We start from the raw sequence: 23,326 nt of genomic DNA, 5'->3' as shown, positions 1-23,326 counted from the left end.
TCAACCAAAAGCTGTAATAATAAATCTGCAATGTATCCTGAATCAGTTGTAGTGTAGTTGAGAAAGAGATGGGAAGTTCTTCATGCGCAGTTTCTCAAGCTCCGCTCTCAGTATGAGTATCTCTTCAGATTGTGCTCCAGCTATGGCTAGCAGCTTCTTTCTCAAGATGATATCTTGGTAGTTCTTCTCCGCCTCTGTCTCCTGGTTATCTCCCATTGCTGGATAATGTATAACAACATGCTGTGAGATATTTTGGCTAAACTTATTTTTATCACCATAGCTAAATTATTGGGCCTTATTCATGAACCATAAGCAAATCATGCATCATTTAAAAAATGAAAAATTAATTAAATAGGGCAATTTACACTACTGTTCAAATGTTTGTAGTCAGTACATTTTTTTTTAATGCTTTTGAAAGACATTTCTTATGCTCCCCTAGGTTGCATTTATTTGATCAAAAATACAGTCAAAACAGTAATATTGTGAAATGTATATTAGAAATTCAAATAATTATATTCCATTTTAATATATCTAAAACGTAATTTATTCCTGTGATGGCAAACCTGAATTCAGCATCATTATTCGAGTCTTCAGTGTCACATGATCCTTCAGAAATCATTCTAATATGCTGATTTACATTTTGTATTATTTGTATTTTATTTTTTTTTCAGAATTATTTGATGAATCGAAAGTTCAAAAAAACATTAATTTTAAATATAAATCTTTTGTAAAATTATAAATGTCTTTACTTTTGATCAATTTAATGTGTCCTTCTTAAATAAAGTATTAATTTTTACAAAAAATAATAAAATGTACTGACCCCAAACTTTTGAATGGTACCAAACACTATGTTTTGCTAAAAACAAATGGTAACTTTTTTTAATGGGGCAAGATATAAAGTAATTTACCAACAGCTTCGAAAATATTTCTTCTCTCTGCGACTGTTATCTCCATTTCAGCCATTTTTGAGTCGAGGGCTGCATTCTTCTCTTGCATTTGTGCATCTTGTCTGTTCAGGTGCTTTATCTGTTTCTTGCAAGCCTCAATCTTCTTTTGATGAGTCTTGGCAAAGAGTGAAAAAAGAAAGAAAATAAAAGTTTATGTCAGCCACTGAATTTTATTAATGTAATTATCCAGACTGAATTTACAACTGGGGAATGCCTGTGCTGTGAAATCTGGCCAAGTTACTCTATGCTTATCTTTGCAAGGTGCGTGAAAAGTAATGAGCAAGTTTACTGTTTTCTGTAAGTCTATGGTCCTTTCCAGAGTTGTGAGCTGCTTTGGCACCCTGTTGTCATTACTTGTTTCATTCAGGTACTGACATGAGGAAAATACAAAGAAACAAATATTTGTAATTGTAATATTATATCATTAAAGTATCACAGACAAAGGTAGTCCTGAGCCATAGTGTCCTCTTGTCTTAGATCTTTATATTCCACTTCAATGTTTACTAGATTACTAGATTTTTCAATCAAGGCTACTTCAAATTAAAGATCCATACGTCTTGAATCTCCTGAGTGATGCGCAGGGTCTGTATGTCTCTGGCTTTGTTGCTGAGATCTTCCAGCTGCATTCTCATTCTCCTGTGATCCCACTCCTGCTGTATGATTCCTTTGCGGAAGTCTTTACACTCCACCATGCTGGCAATCTTCTGATCTCCTAAAGCCTGATTGATAAATTAGTTTACAAATTATTAATGAATGAATCAAGAAACATATAAATAGTTGCATAAACTGACAGTTATCTTTATTTATCAAAGTTTTTATTTTTGAAATAAAAATAGTTGTATCAAATGTATTTTATTTAACCAATCATTGCTCTCTCTGTCAATTCTTAATTTATTAATAGTACAAATGGCCAATGACGATGATCATCCAGATCTCGTTTTGTGCTTAGTTTCTGGTTGATGCACAGAAGTAAAATAATCTGCAATAACACTGATTATGAGTTAGACCATAATATTTTAAAGTATTAGCAAAATTTAAAGGGTAAGTTCACCCAAAAATGAAAATTCTGTAATTTACTACTCACCCTTGTGTCGTTCCACATCCATAAGACCTTTGTTCATCTTCGGAACACAAATTTAGATATTTTGATGAAAACCTCCACTGAAAGCAACAAAATGATCACATTCATTGTTAAAATAGTCTACAGTGGTCCAACCTTAATGTTATGAAGTGACGAGAACACTTTTTGTGTGCAAAAATAATGACTTTATTAAAAAAAAATTGTCTTTCCTCTGCTATGCCATTTTCGTTGCAGCGCTTCCAGGTTCTACTTCCGAATGGTGGCTCGTTATTGGCCGACGCTTTTCACGTGAGCAGCATGAAGCATGCGTGTGATGTTGACGCAGGAGCCGGTGCTCGGACGTAAACACGGAAACGCGGCACTGTACCAGCTGCTTAACAGACTGACAGGGAAGAGGAAAAACTGTTGAATAAAGTTGATATTTTTGTTTTGTTTTTTGCGCACAAAAGTATGCTTGTCACTTCATAAAATTAAGGTTGAACCACTGTAGTCACGCTGACTATTTTAATGATGTCTTTACTATTTTTCTGGACATTGAATGTGGTCATTTCTTTGCTTTCATTGGAGAATAAAAAAAAACCTCTTCTATTTCAGCAAAATCTTAATTTGTGTTCCGAAGATGAACGAAGGTCTTATGGGTGTGGAACGACATGAGGTTGAGTAATTAATGACAGAAATGTCATTTTTGGGTTAACTAACCCTTTAAATGAAGAGGAAGATGGAGATGAGTGGTTCTCTGTACCCTGATGGTGCTGTTCAGGTCCTCAATTACTCCACGATGGATCAGCAGAGCATTGGTAAAGTCAGCAATGAATTCTCCAGCCTCCACTTCCACCTGACCTTGCTGTAGAACGATCTGCACCATGCTGTCCAGTCGAAACCTCATCTTCTCTTCACAAAGGCTAGGACAATATTAGGTATTAAATTATTTGGTCACAGATCCTCAATAACATCTTATTTCCAGTGATATCCTTAATTTATATAATGAACTGTGGTCTTCTCACCCATTAAGTTCATCAATGAGATTTTTGATTTCAAGTTGAGCTTTCTCGTCCTCATCTGTTCTCCTCTGAAGAAATGCCTGCATCTCCGCCAGGGTCAATGCCTTTAGTTTGACCTACAGGAGTCAATGTAAAACCCCTCTCAGACAGTTTTTGATTATGAATTATGAGGAACTCAGCTTAAGCTTTTAGCTTCTTTGCATTATGTCTACACATTCTCACCTTTTGTTCACTTTCCACTTTGGCCCGTCTGGCCAGGCAAAACCTATCCCACACGACTGGATCTAATCCTTCCGGCATGTTCTCTGGAGCATCCAACTCATCCATGGCCTTCATCATCAAAGAGAGTCCATCAGATGGGGCTGTTCCTAATAGTGGCCCCTCTTTAAACAGGTTGTTTTCTGTCTGAGTTTTCATCTTCTGAACCCTGTCAAACAACACTTTTTTACTCTTTTCAAAGTTAATTAATACTGGACAAACATGTCTTATACATATGCATGATTGAAGGTACAAGTTCTCTGAAATAATACCTGGGTCTGCGTTTATAAAGCTTATAGAGCTGGTCAACTACGTGTCCAGGGATGTCATAAAACTCTTTCCGAAATCCTCTGTCAAGAAGCTTTTAAAAAAGGAAATGGGTTTATAAAAAAAGACTTTCTTGGTGAGAACATCATGGATATGCATATGCATGATATATTCGAAATCTTACTTTGTCCTCAGCGACTGTGTTATCATACACCTCTCTAAACTCATCAACGGTCTCCCTGTGTTTTTTCAAATCTTCCCCAATTTCATTCTGTCAGGAAAGACAGGTGACTCATACACTAGAACATGTGCAAAACAGTTGTTCTCACAGGAATGGATTAGCGTGCCACACAAGTTTGTTCCTGCCTGAAATTTTTGGGAACATTATAATTGTCTCAAGCAATAACTGCCAATTTCTGATGTTGTTATATGGAGTTACAGACAACAGCACAGCTGAATACATGATAAAAAATATCTGTATACAAACGAAGATCACCTTTACAATTCGTGCCTTCTCAAGTTTAAGGCTCAACTGTTTCTCTCTGCTGAGGATCTCTCCTTCGGTTTGAATGGAGTGAACCAGATTTGCAATCTTGAGCTCTTCCTAAAAAATAAAATCTCACAATCTATAGCAGCAGATGAGCAGTTACTGTTACGTAACTACATTGTTAGCAGATCATGTTATTTGAACACAGTAGGACCCTGAAAAGGTGACATGCAAAAATCTAATGATGTATTGTATCGTCTTACTTGGTATATGACCATCTCTGATTTCACCTTCCTATCAAACAGCTTTGTGAGTCTTTCATCAAACATCTGGGTAGCCTCTTTAATAGATGTCAGCAGTTTCTTCATTTCTGTCTCCAGTGTCTAGTGAAACAGTGACTTATTCAAAAAGAAAGGGGTCTAGAGTTTTAAAGAGATTTGAAATATATAGGGAGTGATTGCTTATAGGAATAGTTCATCCAAAAATGCAGATATGACATCAGTGATGCCAGGCGCCACTGGCTTTTGCACATGTGACGGATTTTGAAGCAGCAACTTGAAAATACTTGACTGCAAATAAGATTTTGTGACGTCTGTTTCTCGAAAAAAGTTTTTTTTATCATTTTCAAAGTTTAAGAGCAAAAACCTACAGAATTTGGGTGAACGATCCCTTTAAGTGTAATGTGATCAAAGTCATACTTTTCTGTATTTCTCTTGTTCCTCACTGAGCTCCTTTGCTTTTTTCTCATACTCTTTGAAACTCTTTCTCTCTTCTTCTGTCCACTGTACTTCAGGTTTAGACATGAACTCAGGCTGTGGTACTTCCTATGAGATAAACATATCTTAAATGTTATTTTACCCTGCCTTTGTGTTCTTTTTGATAAATAAGTTTATACATTCCAATAAGATTATTTCTTCAACCTCACCATCCTCAACACATCCTCTTTTTTAAGCTCCAGAACTCCACCCATCATCACACTGAGTGCTTGATCTCTCATGTTATCAGACTGCAATGAAAATGCAGACCAGTTATCATCTACAGCATGAGAAACACTGAAATATTTAAGTAACACACTGTATCTTTACAATATCTGTAAATATAGCTAGTTTCACTGTTAAAAGCACACCTGTTGTGAGGTACAGTAACGTTATACCTTGGCTGCAAGCCTTTGCCGTTCTTCTTCTTCTCTTAGCTTTTCTTCTTTTTCTTTCTCCTCGGGGGTGAGGTATTTCTCAACCTTGATCTAGAAACACGTGCATAAATTTGCCTGTCAGGCCCACTGTCCACAATAATAAATCTGTGTTTGCCATAATTACATGAATTAAATCTTATAAAATGGGTCTACATCAGACTTGTCAGAACACATCTGTTGACTTGGACCAATAAAGGTTGAGTAAATCCTAGATTAACCGTAGAATTATTTAAAATCTTATATACAGACTGTCTGTGTTACCTCTGAGTCGGTCACAGTAAGAGCTCTCTCAGGACACTCATTATCGGTGAGTTTAGGCTCCCACAGTGTCTCACTTAGGTCCAGCTCGGTCATAATCTCAGAGATACGCTTGTTCTTCTCTCTAATACGGTTGATTTCCTGTTCCTTCTGCTTGTAAAGTGCCTCAAATTCTTTGTTGAACGTGGTCTTCACTTTGTAGATAACATCCTTCATAAAACAACCATGAAATATAGCAAATTAATAGGAGTTTAGACCCCTATGAACCCTTTTTATTTTACTGTTTAGACATTTTCTTTAAAATGGGATGCAAACACAAATAAACATGATTTGTCCTGACTGTAGCCGTTTATCAAGACAACAAGAAAAGTAATCACCTTTAGCAAGGTGATTTGGTTGATTTTCTGCTCTCTGACGTGTAAGTTAAACTGGTTGTAGAGATAAGGATTGACGCCTCCATAAAGAGCACTCAGACTGCCAGTCAGAGCAGGACTGTCCTCTGCTGCCTCCTCCATATTCTCTTCAGAGATTGTGTCTAAAATCATCTCTTGAAGCTGTGAAGAGTATTAATATTATTTGTGTTAGAATTGCAGAATCTAACATCTGTAGAAACAAACACTGTGCATCCAGGGTCAAGGTACATTATGTTCAGTATCATGTGAGGCTTTGGTTGCTATGGAGGAACCCATTCCAACAGCTGACTCATTGTTGAAGTAACACACTGTACACTTACTTGTGAATCTGCCTGTTCAATCTGCCTCGTGGTCTCAACCCTATGAAGCTCTTCAAGTTCCTTTTCAGTGCGTTCCTTCATGGGGAAGTTCTTCACCTCATTTTCTGAATGAAAGGCCTGGGGGCAACGAAGAACACACAAAGACACTGACACTTGGCAGCTGTATAGTATTTCTATAGTTACAGGTAAGCCAGGTGATATCGATGGATGTGTTACAAAGTTTTCCCCCATATAAAATCTACTTTTTCTTCTTTTTTTTTTTGACCAGAGACCTTAATGGCTTTTCCTTTGACTTGCATGGAATCCCAGCATTCTTTCTTCAGGACCTCCCTCTGATAGCACTTGGCCAGATTCTCCATCTCAATCTCCTTCCTCACCTTAAAACACAAAAAAATCATCTACAAATCTAATATGTTGAGATATAGATTAGTTTTTACATAAGTAACTAATGGTGTATCAACAGGCTAATCATAAGATATTATTGTTAAACTATAGGGGGAAGAAATTCTATATAAACTGAAAAGCTTGTTTGTACAAAATATGTCTATATAAGTAATCGGCTCCTAATCATCTGTAAATAACAGTTGTGTTTACCCTGGTAACCTCCTGCTCTCCCTCCAGCTGCAGTCTCTGTTGCTCTTGCACATCCAAGTTAAATTCCTGTTGCTTAAGTTTCTCCATGTCTGTTAGACTCTCGTTCTCCTCCATCATAACTTTGATCTGGAATTAGCCAGAAACAATTAGCATGAACCTTTCAACTTCAATTGTTTGATTGTTTGTATGGAAACAATACATTTAAAGAGAAAAAAGTTGTTGTTGTTTTAAATATATAATATTAGAATTGGAGGATTCTTTCTCTTACTGTGTCACGAAGAACCTTAATGTTTCTTCTTAGATTTTTCTTTGTCTCTGCATACTGCTGGATCTCTTCTTGGAGAGCCTGGTGAGACACCACTGGAGTCATGATCTTTGTATTAATGTATTATCTTTCAGTTATTCTATTTCTTAAAAATCTTCCTTGATGTTTGTGGAAACCAGTATAATAAATATACACTACAAAAGTTTGGGGTCAGTAAGATTTTTTTAAATGTATTTTTTAAAAAGAAGTCTATTTAGAATGATGGCAAAGCTGAATTTTCAGCAGCCATTACTCCAGTCTTCAGTGTCAGTGTCAGTTGCTCAAAAAACACATTACTTATCATTATCAATATAGAAAACAATTGTGCTGCTTAATGTTTTTGTAGAAACCATGATACATTTTTTTCAGGATTTTTGATGAATATAAAGTTCAAAAGAACAGCATTTATTTGTAACAGAAATCTTTTGTAATATTATAAATGTCTTTACTGTCACTTTTGAACAATTTAATGCATCCTTGCTGAATAAAAGTGTTCATTTCTTTCAAATGAATTAATCTTACTGACCTCAAACTTTTGAATCATAGTATAGGTTATGGATTTTGCTCAATTTATTGGGTTTTGATCAATTTATTCACTGTGGTGGTAATAATAGTAATAATATGAATGCGAATATAATATAATAACTCTTACTGACCCAAAACTCTTAAGTGTATATTTTAATGTTATAAAAAAATCTATTTAATTTAGTTCACAGTGCACACTGTTATATAAGGTTATAACACCTTTGCCACTACCACACCAGTGGTTGACATTTATCTTGGTTAATTACAGTATTTCAACAAATATATTTTGTAATCATAGGACTTTTTTTTTCTCCTGGAGGCCCTTTGATCAACCATTTTAAACTCATAAATTAAGAAATGCAAAAGGTGTTGTAAACTGAAAATAATTAGCTGCTGGCAACAAATGATTCTATATTATATCATTAAAAACAATGAAGACAAGGTGATTTTATATTGTTAATTAAATATGAAGCAATAACACATAAATATTGTAAATTCAGAGACAAGCACTAACCGCATCAATTTTCCCATCAAGCCATGTAGAACTAGTTGGGGATGCAAAATAGCTTTCCTCTTGTTCAGCTTCATGACTTATCTTTCCCTTAAAACTGACCTGCAGGGAGAATTTTGTGACATTTTATATTTTGTATCTCAACCTGTATTTATATTTTGTATCTCAAACTGTCATCTCCCCAGTAAACCCAGGTACAATATTGTGCCTAAATATTATTTAAACATTAGAAAATGCTGTGTTTCTGTACCTCTCCTGTATAAAATGAGGAACATCTGGTAAAGGATTGCGTCTGTGAATCCCAATCAGTCATGTTGGTGAGGACGGTGTTCTCTGAGGATACTACTGACTCAAAAGAATCAGCAATTGACTGACCAAACTGGGTAGCTGCATTTGCTTTGCCAGCCCCAGAAAGCTTTAACCTAAAAGCATTGTAAAAACAAAAATGCTTCAGGTCAAGCTTCAAGGGCATTTTAAAATTGCCAGAGAAAGAAAATATTGCTAGTTCTATAGTAATATTTGTCCGTTTGATGTTTTTTGAGACCCTTGAGCTCACCTTAGCCTGCTGCAGACGAGCGAGCCGTCCCTCAGGCCAGTGGTGATGAGGGTCTGACTGTCTGGGGTGAAACAAACAGATCCAACTCCATCCTGCCAACATGAGTGGCACTGCAGCTGCACATACCTGTCCTGCATGTCAAAAGGTATGCCTATTTACATACTCTTCAGATATTTGGGCATTTTCTGAGAAACATGTGGCTCCTAGCCCAGTGCTCATAAACATGGATGAACTTGTTGTGAGTGGTTTTAACAGACAATACCATTGTTGAAATCTCACAGATGCGGAGCAGTCCATCCCTGCCAACTGTTGCCAGCCAGGCTTGATGTGGTGAGAGCTGTAGAAATGCAGGGCTCAGAAAATGGCCCCCTGCCTCCATCTCTGGTATAAGGTGAACTGCTTCCTGCACATTAGAGGGCTTTTCACCACTCTGTATAACACATGAGAAGCAGTTAGGTGCAGTGCCAAAAAAACAAAATAAAACTGTCATCAGGGTATGAGTGTTGTCTGTTCATGATGCACCTCAGGGATAATGAATCTTTGCAAGACTTTTCTCTGTTGGCAGTAACCAAATATCTTGTTTGTGGCCAGGATACAAGAGCAAAGTGCGTCAGGGAGCTCGTACAAACAGCTGTGAAGGACATCTTTACGCAGACGGCCGTGGACATCCACACAACTTGTTGAGTCTGGAAGTGGCACAACATTATGATCATTTTTCAGCAGAGCTTTCTGTATTCCAGTTTTTCCTCAAGTACCTGTAAGTTGTTCCACAAACAATGTCAGTAGCAGAAGTACATTTCCCTCATTGATTTCTCTCCCTGTCTTGCTGCATAGCACCAGCACTTTAACCTGTTTGCTTTCTTTTTGGTATTGGGTGGAGAGGCTTACAATGGCACCTGGAGCCTCTGAAAAAATGTAAAACAACATGTTAGAAATTACTTCAAACTTTAGGCAAAAAAAAAGTTACTACACTACTATTCACAAGTTTGGGGTCAAGTCTTTTATGTTTAACAAAGCTGCATTTATTTGAAAAAATAAATTATAATAAATACAGTAAAAACAGTAATATTATGAAATACTGTTAAAATTTAAAATAACTACTTTATATTCTTTCATATATTTTAAAATGCATTTCATTCCTGTGATGGACCATTACTCCAGGCTTCAGTGTCACATGATTCTTCAGAAAAAATTCTAATATGCTGATTTGGAACTTAGGAAACATTTCTTATTACAATCAATGCTCAAAACTACTTAATATTTTTGTGGAATTTTCAATCAATTTAATGCTTACTGAATTCATTTTTCTTTCAAAAAAAAATCTTACTGACCAAATCTTGAATGACAGTGTATGTTGTCCTAAAAATTACCAATCCATCCAATAACTTCAAATCCTTTTGATGGCCTTGCATTCAGCACAAACATGCGTGAGTCTGATGCTCCTGTGATTAAGAAGTTGCCACCTTGATCAAACCTGTTGAACAAATGTATATTATACTGTATGCTCAACATTCAGTTCACATTTCTCAAAAGAAATATGATAGCAAATGTGAAACTCACACCAAATGGTCTACGGGGACATGGTAGAAATGAACTCTGTGAACTAGTCTGGGCTTCTCTTTTGTAGTCATCTCCACAAACAGGACATCTCCAGTGGCTGTCCCTACAACAATATACTGCGCTACGAGGCAGCATGCCATACTTGTCACCTGAAGTAAAGTCATACACAGATTTATGTATTTATGATTTGGGAAATATAAGTAGTGTGTGATTCATATAGAACCTTTAATTATAGCACTAACCTGTGTTTGCAGAGAAATAGAGCCCATGCAATGTCCATCATCCAGAGCCCACAGCTGTACGGCTCCTGCTTCTCTGACTGACTGCAACAATTATTTTCAATAATATTTCATTTCAGATCTACTTTTTGTAATCTAATATCTACTACATTGTAATACTATACTATTCTAATAAGTGCCAATTTATTATTTAAAATGATTAACCTATTGACAATGCAAAGTGCTTTTACCAAACAAACGTTTCTATCAGTGTATAATGCAGCAACAGCCACAAAATCTCCACAGAGGACATCTAGGATTTTGACAACTTTATCCTTCAGCAGTGGTTTGAATCTGTAAACACAGCCCTGTGAAGCAAAACCAGAATATATTCAATGTTTCTCGTCATTGTCTTTAATTAATTTGGTTTTTATGATTTGCATTGCATTCTGGCATAAATATAAGACCATTTTTTTTTTATCATTTTTGATAAAACATATCATACATTACAATAAAACTGTATAATAATATAGTTGTAACACGTATCATATAAATGCAGATATTATGGTAAATTATAATAACACTTACTGTGTTAGAAGTTAGCAGCAGTGTCTCACCATCAGGGGAAAAGCATATAGTCGATGCTGCCTCATCCAAAGCCCATGTCTGTACAACCTCCAATTTGTTTCCTTTCATTTGTATTTTTCGTAAAATGCCTTCCTGTAATTGTTTTGGAAATGCTCTTGAATCAGGCTGAAATTATGTCTCTCGTGTTTAGTTTCAGGGCTATTATTAGGGTGATGATAAATAACATTTCTTACTATTCCTGCAGCAAAGAGATTACAGTCCTGCAGTACCAAGCTCTGAAAACTGCCCTCCTGTAGGGACGTTTCACTGTCATCTTTGATGGAAAATTAAAATAAAATGCAATTAAAAAAAGCTCTCAAAAACAAGTAACTAAATTAGTCTTAAATTCATACTAGTAACAAAAATTTCTATAATGAAATCTGAAATGTTTTACAGATTACCTGTGTGGGTTACTTCAGTTTGGGGTTTATACAGGACAGAGACGAGCAAAGTGTCAGGATTCACACAAAGCAGAAAACCTTCCTTGCAACCAACATACAGGTCAGAAGAAGTCGACCAGCAGATGGCACTTGGACACAGTTTTGGTTTTACTCGTTTCAAAGGCTGTTAGGACAAAGACAAACATTATGCTGTGACTTTCACAAAAATAAAGTGTTGTCTAAACTTTTTGATTATGATGATAATTTAAATATTTTAAATATTTTAATATTTTCATTGATCAACATTATTATTGATTAAATCAAAATCTCTACTTTTGTTTGATCGAAAATGTTTTCAGGAAAACATATAATATTTTTTTTGAGATTACTTAATGTAGCACCCATCTTCACAACTGCTGGTTTGTAAGAACACACTACTAACTAAAGACACAACCCATACCACAAAGTTGTCAGCTTTGTCTCCACTCAGTCCAGCGACTGCTGAAGTGGGCATTTGAGGACCTAAGTGTGTCAGCTTCCCACTGAGCATATGAGATGGGTTTGCTTCACACTCAATAGCTGAACCATCAGTGGCGGGGAGATCGACAGCACTGCCAAACAAACATAAACATTTAGAAGATATATGGGGGTACAATAAACAATATCTGCATTAATCCCACTGGCATATGAAATCCATGTGCAACTAACAGTGACATCTGCTGGAGAGTAGACGCACTCTACCTAGGATTCATCAAATGATAGTTGCCACATCTTTCAACATTCCAGATGGTAAGGGCTTTAGATTTTACTGCACAAATTTGACACCAGTTCATGGGGTTGAAAACCAGTGCTATGATGTCCTCTCCCCAAAGTGGATGGCTGCAAAGTGGAATCATATTCTCCCAGTTCCTAAAAAATACATATTAATGATTAATATTAAAACTGTAATGCAAAATATAAATAATTTCTATTGCAAATCTCAAACTAATGTGGATAAAATTGTTGTATTTGTATTGTGCGGGACAGGGTGAAACATGGATTTTACCATAACGTTATGGTGTGATCAGGTATGGAGGAAGAACTGACTAAATAAGGGCCAGTATCACACAGTGCCAAAGCCGTATAGCCCAGTTTAGTTGTACCTGAAAAACAATAACGTTATGAGTTTTACATGTTTACGAAATGTAAACTAAAATCAGCCCTATGAGCTTGTTGTTTAAGGTGCAACTAAAAATGACTCACCTTTCAGTTCACACATCAGCTCAAGCTCTGGATAGTTGTAGACAAAGATGGAAGGATTTAGTCTGAGGTCAGAGAAAGCAAGACACCTGCAATGTCCACTTGCTGTAAAGGCCCCAATACCAGAACCAGGACTCTGCAGAGTCTTCCTCGTTTTAGTTTCCACATTGAGGAAAACAATGAAGTTTCCACAGGTGTAGCATGCTGTTTTCATGTCGACAAATTTAAATGCGCCATTGGTGAATCCTTGCACCCACCTTATACATGGAAATAAACATGAAAGCAGCATTATAGATATCTTTTGTATGTATTCTCATCATTGCAATGAATACTACAACATTTGTAAATATTTTATTTGTTTTTATATTGTGTGTTTGTTTGGTTGTTGTTGTTGTTTTGTTTTTTTTAGATTGTGATAATACGTTGATTTTAGTGTATTTTAGTTAACTTTAGGCCTATAACATAATAACACCGTATAGAGCACCGTGTGTTGTATATTCGAGCATATTTTCTGCTCAATGCTAGTTAGCTAGCTATGATAAAATGTTATTCAGACAGGATAAATTTACAAGCTATAAATTAATTATCTGGTGCGAAAACAATGTTAAATATTGTCCAAGTTTTATTACATACATGATTCGTAACTTACCGAACTTCTAAGTTTCCCAGTACATCCATTTCAATCCGTCAGCCCAGAGCTCACCCTCTGAGCGTGCGTCTGTTTCCATAGCAACCCAAGCACACGGACTTCAGTAACACACATTTTATTGTTTTACTTTATTAATTTTATTTTACGATTACGATACATATATGAAACATAATGTTTCATATATGTATCATAATAGTAAAATAAAATTAATTACCTTTGACTTCTTCAAAGTGTACGTTATGCATTTTGCTTTTCACCATTAAAAGTTTGATTACTGGTATGTATATAAATGTATATAACATAATTATATGCATAATTCTAATGATTTTAATAATGGTGAAATTAGGTATTCGCGGTTGGATTAGCGAGACAAATAAAATAAAATATAATAAAATTATTTGTTTGTATCTAGGTTTTACGACACGTGCCCGTAGTTTTAACCCAGGATTAAACTCAGCTATTTTTCTGTAGCAGAATAGAAATCGTACTGGTGACTCTTATTTTGAAGGTGTATTTGAAGCAGATTTTGAAAGGGAAATCACTTTCGGATTCACAAAGCGTTTCAGTGGGAGCCTTCCAACCTACAATGTTGGACACGGCGTCGTGAGTAATAAAGTAATGTCTTGCGAAAGTGAAAGGACAGCGTTGTCCATTATCTAAACGAATGATCGGTAAATGCTTACTGTGGCTACTATTATTAGCCCCCCGTATATGTCGTTTAACTTGACAGAAGGTCGTTTTGCCACAAGGTTTGCTTACATTTCAAATAATTAGCTTAGCCAGCCAGCCGCGGGCGGGCGGGCGTGGGTTAGCTTGAATGTAGTCATGTGTGAGCGATGTGTTTGCTTCTATAATGTCTAGATCACGTGAATGACTGTAACGGTTGTTTTAGATAGTGAACTGACAGATTACGCTCATTCATATCAGTTTGTGCCATGTACAGTAGTATGGGCGAATCAGCACTTCATTTGAGGAAGTAGCTAGCATGTATAGCCAGGTCAAGGAATAGAGAGGCTGCGTTTTAAAAAGATACTGAGTTGCCTTCCTAGACACCATTATAGGTGCATTCGAACAAAAAGCTGCACTTATGCACGTGCTGTCTAGGTAGGCAGCTCGCTAGGTGTTGAAACGCAGTCAGACTGCAATGGTCAGTGACAGTTTTATGATTGACACTCGTTTCCCTAAAATAGCTGTGGGGGTTATGTAGCTCTCACTGTCACTAATCATGTCGGACGTTGCCATAAGAATGTATTTGTGTATATTTGTATTGCACATTTGCATTTGGAAACATTACTTCCGTGTGTGGGGGCTGTGGGTGGGTCTAATGGACTTTGAAAACCTGTTATCTCGGTTTGCTGTGCAGCTCTCCAGAGATTATTTATTTGTGTGTGTGTGGGCTCAGTGGAGGGAGGTTCTGCAGCACAGGCTTACATGTTTGCAATCAGGGCCCTAGCTTGTGTTATAAGCTGATCTTTTGTCACCTAAATTGTGTGTTTATTCTAAGGATCAGATCAGCTTTCCCTTACAGACTTGTCTTTCTGCAGGTGAGCGCTGGCTGAAGGACAATGGCACATGTTGGGGCTGTAGTTGCAGCAATGGCCGGTGTGATGGCCATTCTGCTTCATTCTTCCATACACAAGATTGAGGAAGGACATTTAGCTGTGTATTACAGGTGAGTTTAAGGAAGTTGCCTTGAAAATATCCAGGGTTTTATGCTGCTTATGTTAATAATTCTGGGTTATAATAATAAGGCTGGGGAAAAGGCTTGATCAGTTAACTTTGTGTGTTTCAATCATTCAAAATGAAAACTCTCATCATTGCTTAGTGCTTAGTGTTTTTCCAAACCTGTATGACTTTTATTTTCTGTTCAACATAAAAGAAAATATTTTGAGAAATACCTTCTTTTTTTTTTGTCAATACAATGGATATCAATGGTCACCTAAACGTTTTGGTTGCCAACATTCTTCAAAATATCTTCTTTCATGCTCCACAGAAAAATTCAAGCCAAACAGGTTTTAAATGATATGAGAATGTAATGATCACTTTCAGTATCTTCACAGCTAATGGTAGAGGTAGTATATCAATGCAAATTAAAATGGTGCCATATTTGTCATTCATTATCACAGTTCATGTGTCTTACCATTTATTTTTCAGAGGAGGAGCTTTGTTGACATCTCCTAATGGCCCAGGTTATCATATAATGCTGCCTTTCATCACTTCATACAGATCAGTGCAGGTACAAATGTGTTTTTAAACAATTGGCCTAATAATAAATAAATTATTGCTCTTATTACAGCTGTAAATGTCATTGATTATTTATCATGATCATTTTATTTGTCTCATGACAAGAGTGGGTTTTTGAGGTTCTTGAATATTTTGTTGAAGATGCTGATTTTTTTCTCTCTCATGTTTACAGACGACTTTGCAAACTGATGAAATAAAAAATGTGCCTTGTGGAACCAGGTAAACCTTCTTGTTGTTGTATGTCCTGAAAACCTACTTAAAATATATGCTAAATAACCATCATTACTTTGTGCAGTATATTTTCTGAGGCTCTTGAATGAAAATACTGTCTTCCACAGTGGGGGTGTCATGATCTATTTTGACAGAATTGAAGTGGTCAACATGCTGGTTCCATCAGCAGGTAAGAGTCTTACAGTGATAGTTCGGTAACACTTTTCTTGAAGGGGTGTGCATAAGACTGACATGACCCCTTCATAATCATGAATATGAAGGGAGGTTATATGCATGTTTATGACAACTGTCATTAAATGTCATTCACTCAACTGTCATTTTTAATGCAAAGATGACATGTTTGAGATGTCAGTTTTATGACAACTTGACATGAACCAATACATCATAACCTGTCAGTGTCTTTGTCATGACAACTTGACATTATTTAGCTTTATAAGTTAACATTACATTAAACTGTCATGTGGTTGGTTTTGACATTGGCTGTCATGTGGCCATTATAATAGTGTCATGAATATTTTTTTTGACCTCAACTACAGTGGTACAAATTGAATTTGTCATTAAGTGTTAATACTCTATAATGGCAAATAATTCTATAATGGCGTCATGAATAGTTTTCATTTAATAATAACTTTTTAAAGTTTCATCCAACAGAAGGTCAGATAATAGACAATATCAAATTTCTTTAAAAGATGACACTGTTATAAAATAATGGTAACACTTTATTTTAGTGTCTTTTAACTAGTTGCTTATTACTATTAGCATTCATATTACTAAAATATTGGCTATTTATTAGTAATTATTAAGCACATATTAATGCTGTATTCTGCATGACATTATTCTACATTCTAAATCCTACCCAATACTATTGAGGGAAAGGTCATAGTTAATAGTTATATGTTCCCTATACTAAAGTGTTAACAAAAAAATGTAATGTTAACCCATAAAGCTAAGTAGTGTCTTAAGTTTGATCAGTAATCTGCTATGTCATGTTTATGACAGGTTATGTTGTCTTGGTAATGTGAAGTTTTCATGACAAAAACACGGACAGGTTATGATGTATTGGTTCATGTCAAGTTGTCATAACACAGACATCTCAAACAATGTCATCTTTGCATTAAAACTGACATAATTGAGCAAATTACATTTAATGGCAGTTGTCATAAACGTGCATAAAATCTCCTTTATATTCACGACATATGTGATGTCATGATTATGAAGGGGTCATGTCAGTCTTATGCACACCCCTTCAAGTAAAGTGTTACCGATACTGGACCTAAAAATGAAAATTTTTCTCTTTTTGAAACCTGTATAACTTTCTTCTGTGGAAGACAGAAAAAAAGCTCTTTTTCTCCACAGTGGTTGACATAGTGAAGAACTACACTGCAGACTATGACAAAACGCTAATCTTCAACAAAATTCACCATGAGTTAAACCAGTTCTGCAGTGTGCACACACTACAGGAAGTCTACATAGAGCTGTTCGGTGAGTCACTTATATGTCAAACAATTTATTCTGCCAAGTATACTGTGAACTTTCAGTTGTTTATGTGAGCACTGAAGTTTCTGCCATTTGTTTCATATTTGGTGCCTTCTCACTACAAGAACATTTGTCATAGACTTGCATTTGTGTTGTTTTTGTTTGACAGACATAATTGATGAGAACTTAAAGACTGCGCTGCAGAAGGACTTGAATGCTATGGCTCCTGGTCTCACTATTCAGGTATGGTTTTTACTCTACTGTTTTCTATTCCATTTCAGTTTTCAGCAGAATTACATGCTCACTTGATATATTGCAGGCTGTGCGAGTCACCAAACCTAAAATTCCTGAGTCAATCAGAAGAAACTATGAGCTAATGTGAGTAAACATTTATTTATTATTTATTTTTACATTTGTTATATTATTCTGTGCAGTTTGCTTGGATGTGATTTAATGTATCTCCATATTGCGTGCTTTTAAAATGCTGTTGTTGTTGTTTTTTTAACTACCGTTCAAAATTTTAGGTTCTGTAACTTTTTTTTTTTTTTAAGAGTCTCTTATGCTTACCAAAGCTGCATTTATTTGATAAAAAAAGAAAAAATGGTAATATTGTGAAATATTATTAATAATTACTTTTTTCTATTTTAGTATATTTTAAAATGCAATTTATTCCTTTGATGGCAAAGCTGAATTTTCAGCAGCCATTAATTCAGTCTTCAGTGTCACATGATCCTTCTGAATCTGATTTGGTGTTCAAGAAACATTTATTATTATTATCAATGTTGAACACATTGTTGATTCATGTTTTTGTGGAAACTGTGATACATTTTGTTTAGTATTCTTTGATGAATAGAAAGTTTAAAAGAACAGCAGGAAACTTTTGTAATATTCAAATCAATTTAATACATCCTTGCTGAATAAAAGTATTATTTTCTTTAAAAAAAAAAAATTCTGAGCCCAACCTTTTGTTCGGTAGTGTACTGAACAGCATCAGGCATCTTGATGTACTGTCCATGGATGAATGTATCTATTGTTTTAATCAAATTTTCCCTCTCTTTTATGATCTCTAGGGAAGCAGAGAAGACAAGGCTGCTTATCACTGCTCAGACGCAGAAAGTTGTGGAGAAAGAGGCTGAAACTGAGAGAAAGAAAGCTATCATAGGTGAGTCCAAACTTCCAAAAATAATGCTGATCATGTACAGGGTCAGGGTTCTATCCTCATTCATCTTGTGTGTTGCTCTCATTACAGAGGCTCAGAAAATGGCTCAAGTGGCAGAGATTCACTTCCAACAAAAAGTGATGGAGAAGGAAACTGAGAAAAAGATTTCAGAAATTGAAGGTCTGGTTTATCTACAGAGAATTTTCACAGCACATGTCACACAGAGTATGTTGCTCAGCAGACATTCATTTGTTTGTAACAGATGCTGCTTTCCTGGCAAGAGAGAAGGCAAGAGCAGATGCAGAATATTATACTGCTGCAAAATTTGCTGAAGCCAACAGGGTAAAAAAAAAGTTACTTTTTTTTCACATTTTTGTGTGTTGCTCAGTGTCATTTTTTAACCATTTAATTTATATATAAAAAAAAATGAAATTGGTGAAAGGCTCAGTGCCCTTTGCACATGAACATTCTAATTTATTGCCATAATTAATTTGAGAAATCCTTGGAAGAGCCGGTTTTTAGTTTTTAAGATGTTTTAAAATGTTATTAAGTGTATTTACACCTAATGGGTCTCATTCATGAAACACGAGTAGAACGAATTTTTGTGTAAATCGCGTGTAAAGTGGTTCTGGCGTAAATTTTCAGATTCATTAAAATATTCGTATTTTCCAAATGTTAGTTGGTACGAAAGAAATCTACACCTGCTCCCAGCCACGCGTAAATAGTGCGTTTAACATCCGAACGTTTTGCTCATTAATAAGGCTGCTTTTTAATTCACCTTAATAAGGTACATATTTGCACAGCATTTTGAAAAAATATTATATATATAGTAATTACATATGTTTTTTCTTTTTACTTTTATTGTGAGAGCCAGTAATAGCATCTGCAAACGGAGCACTTTAATCAAATAATTAATTGATTCAATAGGGCCTGGCAAACTAATGGCCCCTTAATTGTTATGGCAATTGTTTCCTATAAAATAGCCAAAATCCTTCATTTGGTGTCATAATATGATGCCCATATATAGTTGTCAGTCGGATTTAATGGGCGGGATTTAAGGTAATTGAGAATGAGCGTGCACACGCGTCCCATTTACGACTGATTGGAATTCATTAACACACACACACACACACATTTCACTATCACTTCTGACGTTTACGAAGCATTTGTGAATGAGGAGAAGAGTTTTCGGGAAGGTCTCTTTACGCGCGAATCACTCACATATTTACTCGTATATTTACGAATGTTTCATGAATGAGACCCAATGTGTTTAATCAGTAAATCATGGACTGGTTTTACAGTAAGTTTGTTACTTTTAGTGTATAAACTATCAATCTAATCTGTTAATTACATCAACGAGTAAACAAAAAACACATAATAAAGTAGATTTTGTGTGAAGGAATTCCACACTTTTTCCACTTACACAAAGCTCAAATATCCTTCAACCTAGCTATATTAAGAAAACACCTGTAAGAGGCTGTAGCTGATGTCATGGTGGTGCTAGTATGCACTCTGAACACATGGAGGCACATTCACACACTCCTTCAGTAGAGTTGATTCCACACAGGAAGTGCTCAGATCATTTATCAGACCACTGTCTCCCTCCTCCACAGCTGAAGCTTACACCAGAGTACCTGGAACTGATGAAATATCAGGCCATAGCTGCAAACAGCAAGATCTACTTCGGTCAGGAAATCCCAAACATGTTTGTAGACAACAGTGCCTCCCGTCCAGCCACGGGCCAGGGTGCGGCAGATTTGGTGGAGCAGCTGGAGTCCTTGACTTTGAAAGAGAGTCTTAAGAAAGCGTCCAAGCCCAAAGCCACAGAAGGCCACTGAGGGGCCTGAGAGCTGTCCACCCCCTCTTCCTCAGCTGTTTCTCTTTCTGTCTATCTCTCTTTGTGGGGCATGGGTGCTTGTGAGGCATGCTGACATGGATGCTTTTCACTCTTCTACTGCAGTGGGGTTGGGTGCTTGGCTAGCTGTGCTGTGAGTCAGTTAACTGAAGAGACTGACACACAGAGCCTGTGGTTTTCCAGCAGTCACTTGTGGACTAAAAAGAAATGCCCAGGAACTGTGTGCTACTGAATATTGGTTGAATTGTCACGATTCAAATATACAAAAAAATCCCTCCAATCCCCCTAACTTACATCAGCATGCTTTCCCCCTTTTTTTTTTTTGCTCTCAACTTTTGATTCTCTTTTACAAATCCATGCTAATTATTTGTTAGATGCAGATGCATCTATGTGAAGTATGTGAACATTTTGAGGTTTACCTTTATGTGTTGTCTTTAACATAACTGGAATTATAAGGCATCACACTAATTGAAATCACAGGTAATGGCTTTATTAGCTACAGTATGATGAGACTCACTTTGTAGCCAACATTTGTCATCTCCCTTTCTTTTATATATTGTTGAAGGGATGCTTAACCCTAAAATTTATATTCTGTCATAATTTGTTCACCTTCACATCATTCCAAACGTGTAAGACCATCTTTCATCTGTGGAATGAGAAAAAAAAAATATATATATATTGAAAGTTATTGGAGTCCAATATTGTACTTTGCTTGGACCCCATTGACTTTCATTGTATGGACAAAAAAACGTTTTAAAATGTGTTCCACAAAAGAAATAAAGTCCAATAGGTTTGAAACGATGTGAGGATGAGCAAATGATGTCAGAATATTCATTTTTAGGTCATCTACCCCTTTAGAAAAGTCCTCATTTCCATCGTCACTAACTTCATCATAGTTCAAATCTTAATTTAGTTCAGCCACAACTGCAGAGAACAATTAGGTGTATATGTAAGATTGATCTTGTTTTAAAATGATCCCTTCTTGATTTTTGTTGATCTTTACGAAGACTTTTTCTACGACATTGACACCTGAATATTTGGTGTGAATTTAATTTCATGTAATGTAAGAAATAGTGGGTTTGGTATAGTATTGTGTAGCTTGTTAGTTTGTGGGTGCTCTGTGAATGATGTTGAATTGTTGGAAATGGTGACACTGAGCATGGGTTTCATGAAGTTTCATAAGATGTTAATGTTTTGTTCTGGGGCTCCAGCTTTTGAAAAGCTATGAGATGGACAGCTGTTGGATAATATATATTCGGTTCCTTTATGACTGAAAATGCCTTTATGCCTTTAGTTGAGCTTGCTTGTTTTGTCATTACTGGAAGGAGTTTATTTCAAAGGGAATTCAGTTACAAAAAGGGCTGCTGTATTATTAGGCACTATCAAGAAATTTAGCATTATGATGGGATAAATCAGATATTCTAACAACCTATTAATGCATGTTGGGAGCCAGAAGATTTTCACTGGAGTTGACCTGAAACCTCAAAAGCTTCATCAGAATTTCACCACTAGGGGAAGCCAGTGATCTTCAGGAATCAAAAAACTGGACAACAAAGAGTTAAATGACTCAAAAATGTAAGCTTCTAAGCTTCTCTTAAAAGGTTAAGTTGCTTTCAAATGCCAAGATTAACAGTGCATTAAATCAAACCATCTAACCTAGGTTTTAATAGTGTCTACTAGTACTATCTCTCAGGAAAAGAGACCTGTGTGTTAACTTGAATGACCTGCTTTTTTTTTTGGTATCTTACATTTTAACCTCTGACCAATTCACGGACATCTGAGTCAATTGTAAGTCATGTTGTCTGTGTGAATCTGTCACACAGCACATAGTTTTTACATCCTCTTCATACTTATCGATTAAAGAGACAAGCATTCAGTATAGTTAGTCTGAATGTTCCTTCTACAAACAGCAACTTCTCCCATTTTCCTCTTTAAAAAATTGACTTTACATTCAGTGTTTTCCTTCAAGGTTTAAGATAAATTGCCTCAAGATTTTTCTGTCCATATGATCCCTGTGATTCTTATGGTTGATTAAACGAGAGAGGACAGAACTTGACTGCCCTGGAATAAACCCACTCTGTGAATGTCACTTTTTTATGTCATCATAATTTAAGCTCCTAATTTTAAAACATTTATATGCAAAATTTATAAAATTTTGACAATTCTGTGAAATAAAACCTATTTTGATACCATGAAATGACTGTTTTTTGGCATTGCGGGTATGTGATCATAATATTCTTGCCTTGCACATTAAGGAAGTGTACATCATGTCCTATTAAGGAAGTGTTTCGCAAAAAGTGTTATTGTCATAGATTGTGTCATGAATTAAGTGCGTTTAATATGAGCTGGATATTTTTATTTTTTTTCACCCGGAGAAATAAAGAGGAAAAGGAACTAGATCTTGTGCAAGAACTTAATTGTAAAATGTAAAACGTAAGTGGGTGCAAAACTTACCACCATGACGTCAGGGTGTTGGTAGAGTAGTTGGAAAAGTTCAAGGTGGATGTTTAGTAAGTGAAAAGATCTCACTCTCTAATATTCTGGTCTTCAGATGTAACTTGTCCCTCCTGTAATGTATGTCAGTGAAATATTTTTCACCCCTTTCTATACAGCAGTGAGTTACAAGTTGAAGTTTGATATGGTATATTTAGAATTAGGTGTGTAACCTAAAACAACATTGTTGGCATTTAAAACAAAAGTCACTCTTGTCTTCAATCTTACAACAACTTTTTCATGTTTGAAAAATCAAACATGATTTGATGCATACAGTTATCCAAAAATAACTCAACCACTTGATGAACAATCACAGCAGGCAGTTATGACCCATATATTCATGTTTGCTTTGCAAATAAACCCAAAATGTCTCAGTCAGTGGTATTTGTCCAAGTACAGGAAATGTCATGAAGTGTCATCTACAAGTAACAAATGAGCCTGCTTCAACTTTTTGATGCAGGACTCAGACTTACTAACGGGC

At 35.9% G+C, this 23,326-nt stretch overlaps 2 protein-coding genes across 6 annotated transcripts; one reads left to right on the top strand and one right to left on the bottom strand.

The window, feature by feature from the left end:
- Positions 1 to 32: 32 nt before the first annotated feature.
- Positions 33 to 13,416, bottom strand: cfap43 (cilia and flagella associated protein 43). Its single transcript, XM_067386496.1, has 38 exons — positions 13,388 to 13,416; positions 12,742 to 12,995; positions 12,545 to 12,641; positions 12,241 to 12,408; positions 11,960 to 12,110; positions 11,521 to 11,683; positions 11,314 to 11,393; positions 11,081 to 11,212; positions 10,744 to 10,860; positions 10,517 to 10,597; positions 10,275 to 10,423; positions 10,085 to 10,188; positions 9,470 to 9,619; positions 9,237 to 9,400; positions 8,977 to 9,144; positions 8,715 to 8,845; positions 8,409 to 8,580; positions 8,162 to 8,260; positions 7,087 to 7,164; positions 6,819 to 6,944; positions 6,497 to 6,601; positions 6,225 to 6,341; positions 5,869 to 6,045; positions 5,495 to 5,701; positions 5,195 to 5,284; positions 4,967 to 5,047; positions 4,740 to 4,865; positions 4,305 to 4,424; positions 4,051 to 4,158; positions 3,739 to 3,825; positions 3,560 to 3,648; positions 3,252 to 3,456; positions 3,033 to 3,145; positions 2,771 to 2,930; positions 1,502 to 1,666; positions 1,237 to 1,317; positions 909 to 1,062; positions 33 to 218 (listed from the first exon to the last, which is right to left on the bottom strand). The coding sequence occupies exons 1-38, from the start codon at positions 13,414 to 13,416 to the stop codon at positions 43 to 45; spliced, it is 4,974 nt and encodes a 1,657-aa protein (XP_067242597.1). The 3' UTR covers positions 33 to 42.
- Positions 13,417 to 13,907: 491 nt separating this feature from the next.
- Positions 13,908 to 22,702, top strand: erlin1 (ER lipid raft associated 1). Of its 5 annotated transcripts, none has more exons than XM_067386237.1 (12): positions 13,908 to 13,990; positions 14,932 to 15,059; positions 15,542 to 15,623; positions 15,804 to 15,850; positions 15,970 to 16,031; positions 17,195 to 17,344; positions 17,508 to 17,581; positions 17,658 to 17,716; positions 18,409 to 18,500; positions 18,588 to 18,677; positions 18,760 to 18,839; positions 20,111 to 22,702. In XM_067386237.1, the coding sequence occupies exons 2-12, from the start codon at positions 14,953 to 14,955 to the stop codon at positions 20,333 to 20,335; spliced, it is 1,068 nt and encodes a 355-aa protein (XP_067242338.1). In that variant the 5' UTR covers positions 13,908 to 13,990; positions 14,932 to 14,952; the 3' UTR covers positions 20,336 to 22,702. The 5 variants fall into 5 exon arrangements, with proteins under 5 accessions (XP_067242338.1, XP_067242337.1, XP_067242335.1 ...); XM_067386236.1 differs by having other exon boundaries at positions 13,910 to 14,002; XM_067386234.1 differs by having other exon boundaries at positions 13,943 to 14,058.
- The last annotated feature ends 624 nt before the right edge of the window (positions 22,703 to 23,326 follow it).

Source organism: Chanodichthys erythropterus, chromosome 5, assembly GCF_024489055.1.
Source record: "Chanodichthys erythropterus isolate Z2021 chromosome 5, ASM2448905v1, whole genome shotgun sequence".
NCBI classification, from domain to species: domain Eukaryota; kingdom Metazoa; phylum Chordata; class Actinopteri; order Cypriniformes; family Xenocyprididae; genus Chanodichthys; species Chanodichthys erythropterus.
Note: the sequence above shows the minus strand (reverse complement) of the source record. Positions and strands in the feature narration are given on the sequence as shown.